At 37.2% G+C, this 11,166-nt stretch overlaps 1 protein-coding gene across 1 annotated transcript; it reads left to right on the top strand.

The window, feature by feature from the left end:
- The first annotated feature begins 4,793 nt into the window (after positions 1 to 4,793).
- LOC113768811 (protein HOTHEAD) lies at positions 4,794 to 11,138 on the top strand. Its single transcript, XM_027313307.1, has 6 exons — positions 4,794 to 5,045; positions 5,403 to 5,790; positions 9,110 to 9,420; positions 9,538 to 9,923; positions 10,075 to 10,643; positions 10,803 to 11,138. Exons 1-6 carry the CDS (start codon positions 4,961 to 4,963, stop codon positions 10,855 to 10,857), a joined length of 1,794 nt encoding a protein of 597 aa, XP_027169108.1. The 5' UTR covers positions 4,794 to 4,960; the 3' UTR covers positions 10,858 to 11,138.
- Positions 11,139 to 11,166: the final 28 nt, after the last annotated feature.

The raw sequence follows: 11,166 nt of genomic DNA, 5'->3' as shown, positions 1-11,166 counted from the left end.
CGTATCATGCTTTTACTCGTTCGGGATAAAAGAAATTCCTTTGGTGTAATATTAAGTGCGGACTTGGCTCCTCTTTAATAGATTCTCATTTCATTTTTTCGTAGTATATATTTGAATGTATGACACGTGTTTTTATTTATTAATAAGGGTTAGTATGAATCAAATTTAAATTGATCATATCCTTTTCTAATAAATGAAAACGGATCCAAATCTTATTAAATGCCTCTTGTCGACTAAAATTTCTTTGACATTCCATTTCCACTAGATGATACTATCTTGAATGTACTCTCAGAATGTGATAAAACTCCAACCACCTCTTACTGCTTATCAAAGCGCCCACCATCATTTACTACGGTCCGTCCTATTAGATACGGTTAGATTCAATGTTTTTAAACCAGACTGGAGAGTGAATCGAAAAACTTTTCGGTTCACGGTTCAACCGATTCGACTCCGATTCAAAGATTTAATAATTTTTTATTCATTTTAGTATTAAAAATTTTGAATAAAACTAAAATATTTATTTTAAAAAATAAATACTTAATAAAAACCGATGAAACCTCCTGATTTTGACAGGTTCAATTAATTCTTTGGATTTTTAGTTAAATCGGACCGGAAGCATGGCCGATTCGCGGTTCAACTAGTCGAACAGGCCGATCGGTCTGATTTTCAAAACATTGGTTAGATTTGGTTCTCTACGCATTTCATTTGAAAATAATGATGAAAGAAACAAAAACAAAAAATTGCATCAACATTCTTCCCTAACCTGAACGGACAAAAGGAAGAGAATAAATGAAAAGAATTACTATACATTACTAGTCTACTTTATTTGTGTGGTGGACGTTAGTTTAGATTGAAAGATGATAGGGTCATGAAATGTTAGCTAGGTGCATTGAGATACCCGGTAAACGTATATACCAGATTTCACTTCAATATATGATTGCCCCGACTACTGTTTTACATATAGCCACGACATGAAATTTAGACATTGATTCCTTTATTGTTCCATTTGATGACAATCATCAAACACCCCAAATATGGAAATTACATGAAATAGATTGGATTAGTTCTTTATCCATGATAATAACGTGAGATGTTCTTATTCGTTAGGTATTTTGTCTAACATCCAACTAACTACTCATTGAGTGGTTAACCATCAAAAGAGTTTTAAAGTTTTATTTGAGTGTAGGTTGAGGGATTAAATCCCTACCTACATTCTAAAATCTAGATTTTTCTAAAAATGTTATCAGCGGGTGCCTACGTATCCATTTGGGATGACGGTGATTCAATCCTCTCCGAATTTTTCTTGGCCTCTTCAGGTCCCTCCTCCCTCTAAGTGCATCAAGGTGAGGATTAAAGGGCATAATGAAATATTGCTAATGCGTAAGTGATCTGTGTGGTGCTAGAAGCCTACCTCACTCGTAGTGATAATTAGAATCAAAATCACTCACCGTACCAAAGTCAAAATAAATAAATAAATAAATTACTAGGAGAAGCAACACATTATCCTTGCAGGAGGTGAAATAAAATTGACTAATCATTTGATATGGTCCACTACTTTTCTCCCTGTCTCATGCTATACATTGCCCTTGATGGTGCATGACACAAGAATCAAATTGCAGGCGCTTTAATACGAAACAGTGAAGGCCCCTGTGAAGGACGTACACACCAGCTGGTGTATGGCTAACAATAAAGAAATGAACTGTTTCTGTTAAATCAGTACCTTAAATGAATTTACAGAATAATTCTAATCAGTTTTCGTTAATTATACAGCTAGATAAGTAGCAACGTTTCGTGTGGTTTTGCCCAGAATGGAATCAATGTGGCAGGTTTGAGATGTACTTAATATATTGAATGCACATTCAGGCAAGGGCATGCACGTTCTTTATAATTTCTTGTGGATCTCCTGCGACATGTCAGAGAAAACCAGGCTCCAAAACAACCTACAGCCAGTACGTATATGCGATTGGTCTCATTTAAAATAGTTACTACAAGTTCCGTCATTCTCCAATCTTCAGAAAACGCAAGAAACTGATGATCCAACTCGATGAAATAAGCGGAGGATAGGATGAGCTTAAAATAACTCACTATTTAACCTTACTCTATTAAAAGAAAGTTTTCAAGAGGTGAAGAGACGGCGGTTTTAGTTTAAGCTGTTGGCGCACGTTAGGTTGTCATGTTATTATTGGCTTCGGCGCCCATTCTCCCATCGCAGGTTAAAGTATTGATTATGGTCATGGCAGATGTGGTATTGCAGTAAAGAGACTTTGATCTACCTAACTACCTTTTCCTTTCTTTCATCTTCTCTTTTTTTGGTCAATGATCAGGGTCTGGCAACTTGGTTGTGCACACAATTGAATCTTCTTGAAGAAAATATCTGATGCATTACTCATCATTAATATTCTATAATCAGAAAAGCTAATACAATATCATGATACCCCTTTACTGAGTCTCCTTAATCCGAAGAATATAAGAGCTGAGGTTGCTACTGATCTTTTTTCTATTGCTCTCATTATCAGAAACCATGGTCATCCATGTTGCTCGGGATTCATGTACGGGTGCCGGATTCGTGTATGTATCTAAGTGTCTAATTCGTGAATCATCTAAAATTAGAATACAAGGACACTTATAAAGACTCAAACATGGGCACGTGGGTACGGCAAAATTTCTAGTAAATATAAGAATTATACAGTACAACCAACAAACAAGTCACGGCTCGCTGCCGAGGAGCGAGAAATACTGTAACACTTTATTGATGTGATGTATGTGAGATAAAAAGATAATTGAAAAATATGTTGATGATTCAAGCAAGCGAGAGAGTGTGTGTAAATAAGGCGGAAATAATATGTAATCCAAATACACTATATATAGATAGCCATTGAATGAACTTTTGTAGAGGTCAATGATTCATGCTTCATTATAGCAAGTACTAGATCGCATCACATGGCGGCATTGCTAAAACTCTGCATTTTTCAACACAAGAATCCGCTATCATGAATCTTCAAGCCCTAATAAACAGTATCTTAGCATGTACCTTGTGAATTAGCCCCAATCCATTTTTTGGGGTCTGAAACACATATATATGAGAATAGATATTAGATTACAGACACATAGGCCCAACTTCCAACGGTTTGGACAGAAATCCTGCATTAGCTTTTTAGAAGTCGTGACAGTGGCTGAAAGTAGAGATGGAAATGCGTAATTTTCTGGAGTTTTATATTAAAAAAAATACATTTATATCTATTTGATATGTTTGATATGTTTGAAGTAAAAAAAAAAGAAAATAGAAAATTTGTTCACAAAAAATTTAAAAATTTTTTTAGAAAACCCAATGGTGATCTAAACAGACCTTTAAGTTTAGATGTTCGGAACTCTAAATTTGAAAAGTTAAAAATTCTCAAAAAATTACTTTTAAATATGATGCCTTTCCCTACATATACTTGTTGGATTTCATTTTAGGCACATGCCATGCATCCTATACTGAATTGCATCAAACTTTGAACTTCTAGTCTTCTATCTTAAAATGTGGAGAATTGTGTACCAAACTTTCCCCAAAAAGGTGATTGGTTAAAAAAAAAAAAATTAAATCGGGAAGACAAAAGAAACACACGTACTATAACCAATCTTAGTGACAAGATAAAGTAATCCACACAAAACAAGATTATTGTTAAAATCCATGAGTTTTTAATTAAAACAGATACGTGATATACATTGAAATATGTAATTAATCATCATGTTATTTATCTGGCACACAGGATATATCGTATTAAATCTTGAAGAAAATTCTCTATGAATAGTATGGAGTGGTTGTGACTAAATGATCTACAGTCGATCCATAAATTCAATCTGACTATATACTTTCTTTTAAAGAAGAAGAAAAAAAGAATTACTTAAAAACACGCGCCAATAAATTTGATGATAGTCCTTTTGTTTTTTTTGTTTTTCCCTTCCTTTGTAATTTACGGCCATACACAAGTATTGGACCACTTAAAGCATTTATTTTTGTTAACCCCTCTTCAGTTTTCCCATCAGTTTCTTAACTTTTTCTGGATAAATTGATGAGGTTCATCAAATACTGCAGCAAGAACTTGAGACTGAAGCTAGTATTTCCAACTTTCCAGGATGATTGGTGGTGCCATTTTATCTTTTTTTGTTTCTTGTTTTCTGCGGTGGTAATTGAAGAGTAAATTGCAACTCATGAAAATGGTCATGAGAAAGTCCTTGACGACTACGGTACCATCCTCCATAAACTCCAGCCTCAGAAAGTTAGTAAAAGCTCAGCTTAAATAACCAACTGTAATGGTAACGGAAGGTGGTAACTAGGTGGTGCTGCTGCTATTGTGATTCGTGAGCTGTCCACGTACATAATACTGAACTGAGATGAGGGATGATGATCATAAAAGTAATCGAACGGCCATGCATTCATTAGCCTCAACTGCACCCATTTAATTCACCCCATTCATTGTGTGCTCCCAGTTAGAGATTTCGTGACATTTAATACTACTAGAAACAAGAAAGTTAGGGGGGGAAATTTTTTTGATTTTGATGAATCAGCGGCCCCGATCAGCATCAGCATTATTTCAACAACAATTGTTTTGCCATATCCTATGTTGTTAAATGCTAATTATCGCATTCGGCATTGTTGTTATTATTATTATTATTATTATCATTTCTGCCTTGTTTACGGGATTTTTGCAATGCATGACGAGGAGTACAGTTACACACAGTCACACGCTGTAGTGTGCGAGCAATGAAATCATGGTTGCGGGTATAAATATGCGCTATGTAGGTGCGGAATACACGCAGAACAAGGCCAACCAAGAGCAGCCACATCAGAGGGAGAGTGCAAATTGAGGGAAAGGAAATTCCATTCTTCTCTCTTTCAAAATTTTTACGACTAGTATAGTTTATTGGTTCTGAGGGAGCTGCTGGTCTCTGAGCCTCTCTGTCCGTTTATCTGTCAATGGCTTTGCTGGTTGGTGCATCAGCTTTGAAGCTCCTTCTCTCTTTACTTCTATGCCTCAACACTCTCACTTCCTCCTGCCAAGGTTCTCTCTTCTCCCTTTCTTTCTTTCCTTCTGTCTTTCACCTTTTTCTACTTCACTTCTTCTTCTTCTCGAGAAACATTATGGTTCAGATAACTCAAGTTCATGCGCACTTCGCGAAGCATCAATTAGTTTTCTTCCTATCCCATATATATAGTTCATGTGTACATTCTTGACAACATATAGTAGAATATTCCATCAAATGATTCATATCCACATCCATGTCATGTAGTTAATTAGTACATAATATAACTAATGTGCTGGCTAGTAGTTCACACCAGTCACACTCAAATTTTGTAGCAACCGTTTACTCTTTGTAGTTAGGGGCACAGAGTTATAATGTTGCTGTTGTTGGTGCAGGGAAGGATCAGAGAACATGGGAGAGTCGATACCCGTTCATCAAACGTGCGAGTTCGTTTTCTTCGTCAGAATCGGTGACACCGGGGCCGGAAGGCGGGGATGGCGAAGGATACGACTACATAATAGTGGGAGGTGGGACGGCAGGGTGTCCCTTGGCGGCCACGCTATCTCAGAATTATAGCGTGCTGCTGCTGGAAAGAGGGGGAGCTCCCTTTGGGAACGTCAATGTGTCCTTCATGCAGAACTTCCACATCTCCTTAGCCGACACTTCATCATCCTCCGCTTCCCAATTCTTCGTTTCCACCGATGGGGTATTGAATTCCAGGGCTAGAGTTCTTGGTGGGGGCACTTGCATCAATGCTGGCTTCTACACCAGGGCCAGCTCAAGGTACGTACAACTCCCCTACTACTGCCTCGTTTTCACTCCCTTTTTCTGCACATATTTGCTGCCCCAAAATGCAGATCCAACTCTCTTCTTTTCCTCATCTTTTCTGCAAAAATTAAAAAAAAAAAGAAAAGAAAAAAGAAAGCCAACAATAACTAATGCTAGTTGTTAAGGTTGCTAACAAGTAGACTGTATGTTAATGCACAAGTAGAATTGTTAATGTAGGATGCATAATTATCTAACAAAACAATGCTAAACGGCAGCCTAAATTAGGATTCTTTAGTGTTGGCGGGGCTTATGCATCCCGCAAGAAGAAAACTTAGCAGTACTTTAAAGGGTAGTTTTTCAGAAATAAAATTTAATGTGGCCCACCACGTAGAGAACTTGGTATTGAGTATCTATGGCTCTCCCTATATCGAGTGAAAAGTGCAACTCGATAAATTATTACTGTAGTAATTAAGCATTTTGATGGCTAGTAACAGTGTGTCACAGCACCAATTTAGTTAAATTTTGTGCTGTCCCAATATCATTTATCCACTCTAATTTTTTTCGCTTACAAAGTAAATGAAATTTAATAGAAAAAGATAGTGCTGGAGCGGCTAACTTTATCTGGAAATCCTTACCTTGGGAGGGACTAGGGAGCATTGAGTGAGTAACGACAAACTACCGCATCATCGCCTTGATAAGGTTTGAGGTTGGAGTCTGTCTGCAGGCTAAGTGCAATTTTTGACCAAACACAACCATCAATATGTTTTTGTGTAACGCTATGTTTTAAGATTCGCACCGGATATTGACTCGGTCGAGTTCAGGGTTAGGGATGAATGGATTCGATTGGAATTGAATCGGATGACATCATAAATAAAATTATTTAAAAATTAAAATATTGTATGTAAAATATCTAAGAGCATGTTTATATTAATAAATGTATATTCATATATATTTGATGTTTCAAATATATTTAACAAAAAAAATATTTAAAAAAAATTAGAATGATCAAGTAGCAATTCATATTATTCAATGAACATTAACAAGTTTAGAACTAAAATTATGGACTTGATTGAAAAATAACACCAAACTTTAGGATACCATTTATAAAGTATGAAATATTTGAGGTATAGTAATAATTTTTAACAACCTAATCGTCAAAACATAATATTAAAAATGCTTTGACCTTTAAAAAAAAAAAAACTTTGACACCAAACCGGTTCTTCCTGTCAAATCTAGTCAAACCTGGTTAAACCCGACTTTTTACCTGATTTGACCGAGTTTCTATCTATTCGGTTTTTTATAATAATTCGGACCGGACATTTGGTTGGTTTTCGGTTCGACTGATCGGACCGGCTAGTCCTATTCGAGTTAAAAAACATAGGTGTAATGTACGAAGCGATATATAATAAGAAATTGGGGCAAGTGCAGTTGGTTTTAGGCGCAATTGATGCTATTGTTATGCTCTTTTACAATTTAGCGTACACTCTCATATAATTTTATTGTTTTTTATGAGTTGGCGTACGCTTCTGTAACTAACTTTTGTTGTATTTTATGAAATATAATATAATTATATGAGTGTATATCAAATTATGAAAAAATATAATATATATTTTTTACAATTTAGCGTACACTCTCATATAATTTTATTGTATTTTATGAGTTGATATACACTTCTATAACTTTGACTGTACTTCGTGAAATATAACAAAGTTATGTTAGTATACATCAAATTATAATAAAAAAGTACATAGTATTAACTGCGTCTAAAGCCAACCTTACCTGCCCCAAACTAGTTGAAGAGACTAGTCGGCGTTGGAGCGGTACGGGCACCAGGCTGTAGTTTAGAACCTAAGGTCCCTCGTGTTGAGGTTGTTGCCATAATTTACACTCTTTTCACAAGATTGAATTGAACTCCACACCCAAATCCACCTACCCCGCTGCAACTGCAACAATGGGACTATTTCCGGGCTGGAAAAAAAAAATTTTCCAAGTGCTTTTTATTTTTTACATGAAATAAGAAAATGAATTTGTTTGCATATCAAAATTATTTCAAATATTATTTTGCATGTATCATAAATATGCTGTATAATCAAGTTGTTGAACATCAGTTCTGCCAATTGTTATTCCCAGAACTCAATTTAGCTGGTATATCAAAGTTTTCCCTAATATATATACATATTTTGTTGCCCTTTTCTTTCCCTAAATGTGAGCTTAGTTGTTTTCTGGTAAGTCAACTTCATTATCTAGTATAATGTGTTGCATTAATGCATGCAAGCACCTCAAGTCTCTGTCTTGCTTTTCGAATGGACGTCTTTGTCAAAATTCGTGCATTCAGAAGTCATAAACTCGCAACCCACACCACACAAGAAGTGTTATGGTCCATCATTCATAACATAAAATAGTACTGTAGTAGCATCGCACAAGCCTGTGTGGTTGGTCTATATATATATGCATATACCATATATGGGACTATGGAAATGAAAATTATATCACTCCCCGAATCATGACACTACATTAATTGGCTCCCAAATCCGAATGACCAAATTCCCAACGAAACGTTCCAAGAAGAAATTATTAAATGGTAACACAGCAACTTCATGAATTGTCATCCGACCCTGATCAGAACATTTATGAGTTTCTGACATCTTTATTTATATTTGGTGCTTGGTATTGAATGCCAGGGAGGCCCTCATATCCCCGAGTGTTCAATGCCCCAACCCGTCGCTTGTGGAAACCCCTTTTTTTGTTTCTTTTTGGGCTGAATTAATCTGCTTCTTTGTCTTTGTCTAGAATCAAAAGTGATTAGGTGCAACATAAATTCAAAGACCAACGAAGCATTTATGGGTTCCCATAGCAAAAGAGGTCCCCCAGTCCCAACTACCACCCCAGACAACGTTATAATCGTTACTAATTAGATACTAGTGCTATAGTTGTCCGTCCCTGTGCATGGATCTCCAACCTATTACTATTGCTAATATTAGCACGAGTCCTTTCGCTCTCAGCCCCACATTGCACCTCCCTTTCCAGTAGGTGACCGCATTAAAACTATCAGACTGTGCATTTCTAACCATTCTCACCTCGTTTAACTGCATATAAATGCATCAGTTAGTTAGCATAGCAAATTGACACATGAATTGAAAAAGTTACTATTAGAGCATACGTCCATTGAATTAGCGAGTAATCAGTAAGAACCCTCATAGACGACTTGTGATTTTCATCAAGGAATCCTTGGTGCGCTGAAATAATCCTTTGCTGAGTGTTATACTTCCACGTATATTTGATGGAGGTGACTCGTGAACATGTTAAAATTAAAAAAAACTCTTCAAATTTGCAGTTACATCAGGGAAGTAGGTTGGGATGAAAAACTGGTGAATGAGTCCTACCCCTGGGTTGAAAAACAAGTTGTTCACAAGCCAGACCTTGCACCTTGGCAGCAGGCATTAAGGGACAGTCTCCTAGAAGTTGGTATATCCCCGTTTAATGGCTTCACCTATGATCATTTATATGGAACCAAGGTTGGTGGTACCATCTTCGACAGATTCGGCCGCCGTCACACAGCTGCCGAGCTACTTGCCTCTGCCAACCCTGAAAAGCTCAGTGTATTGATACATGCAACTGTTCAGAAAATTGTCTTTGACACAAGGGGTATGTAATTACCAAAAGATCACCGCTTACCCATAATCTGAAGATGTGCAATTGTCACCACTAGCTAGTTATAGTGGCTTTCTTGTAAAAAATCGTGATTAAGTGTGTTTGGTACAGGGAAAAGGCCTAGGGCCACCGGAGTCATCTTCAAAGATGAAAAGGGTATCCAACATCGAGCATTCCTATCAAGGGATACGAGGAGTGAAATTATATTGTCCAGTGGAGCGATTGGGAGCCCTCAACTCCTGCTTCTTAGTGGGATCGGACCAAAAGCAGACCTTAAGAAATTTAACATACCTACGGTGCTTAACAATCCATTTGTAGGGAAAGGGATGGCTGATAACCCCCTCAACACAATCTTCATTCCCACCAATGGCCCTGTTCAACAGTCGCTTATACAGACTGTTGGAATTACCAAGATGGGAGTGTACATTGAAGCCAGCAGTGGATTTGGACAGTCCACGGACAGCATTCAGTGCCATCATGGAATCCTTTCAGCTGAGGTGAGTAGTAAAATCAATTTCCATTTGGTATTGGTTTCTCTTGATACATAATGGATGGTTATTGTGATGCTGCCACTGGACCACTGGGCCAGTGGCCTGTTATTTCTCTTTCATATTGAAGTTAATGTGCTCTGATATTGTCATTACTCAGCTTGGGCAGCTTTCTACAATTCCACCCAAACTAAGAACACAAGAGGCAATTCAAGCATACAGAAAAAGAAAAAGAGACCTTCCACATGAAGTCTTCAAGGGAGGTTTCATTTTAGAAAAGATTGCCAGGCCTTTGTCAACAGGCAAAATTACCCTGATCAACACCAATGTTGACGACAACCCCTCCATCACCTTCAACTACTTCAGCCATCCTCGTGATTTACAGAAATGTGTCAATGGTATACGCATTATGGAGAAGATTGTAAACTCAAACCGTTTCACCAATATCTCACAGTGCAAGAAAGAAACGATTGAGAAGGTGCTCAATATGAGCGTGCAGGCCAATGTTAACCTCATACCAAAGCAAACAAATGACACCAAGTTCTTGGAGCAGTTCTGTAAAGACACTGTAGTCACAATTTGGCACTACCATGGTGGATGTCACGTCGGCAAGGTGGTAGGTCCTGATTATAAGGTCCTCGGTGTCCAAAGGCTCCGTGTCGTGGATGGTTCAATATTCAGAGATTCTCCAGGCACTAATCCTCAAGCCACAGTGATGATGATGGGAAGGTAATCAAAATATATAGATATGCGAGTATACTCTGTGATTTTTCTACGGGCAAAATACACACCGCATCATAACTGTATCTATCTTTTTGTGTGAATATGACGTTTTAAAGAGCTACTGGAAGCACTTACAACAAGGATTTCATTTTTTGTTTCGTGCAGATACATGGGAGTGAAGATATTAAGAAAAAGATTAGGAAGAGCGGCAGGCATTTAGACTTCTGCACTGTAATCCATTGAAGAGATCAATGAACATTGTTTGTCCACAACGTAATTTTTGTGACTTGTATTTGCTGGTTGGTGTTATATAGATAGAACGGCAATGGTTGCTTCCATTCAATTCAATCCATTGTATGTATTCAGAAGAAGTTTGTGTCATCCTGTCCGTCAACCTTCAGTTGGTTACTTAAGCTTGTTGCCGACTGTTGTTTCATTTCTTGCTTGTTGGCAGTGTACAATATAAAGTATTTCAAGTTAAAAGCTTCATGGTTTTGTGAATTCGACTTGTGAATGTTCCTTCTTGTGC

The sequence above is a fragment of the Coffea eugenioides genome, chromosome 4 (assembly GCF_003713205.1).
Source record: "Coffea eugenioides isolate CCC68of chromosome 4, Ceug_1.0, whole genome shotgun sequence".
NCBI lineage: Eukaryota > Viridiplantae > Streptophyta > Magnoliopsida > Gentianales > Rubiaceae > Coffea > Coffea eugenioides.
The sequence above is the reverse complement of the archived record's forward strand: the minus strand, read 5'-3'. Positions and strand labels throughout refer to the sequence as shown.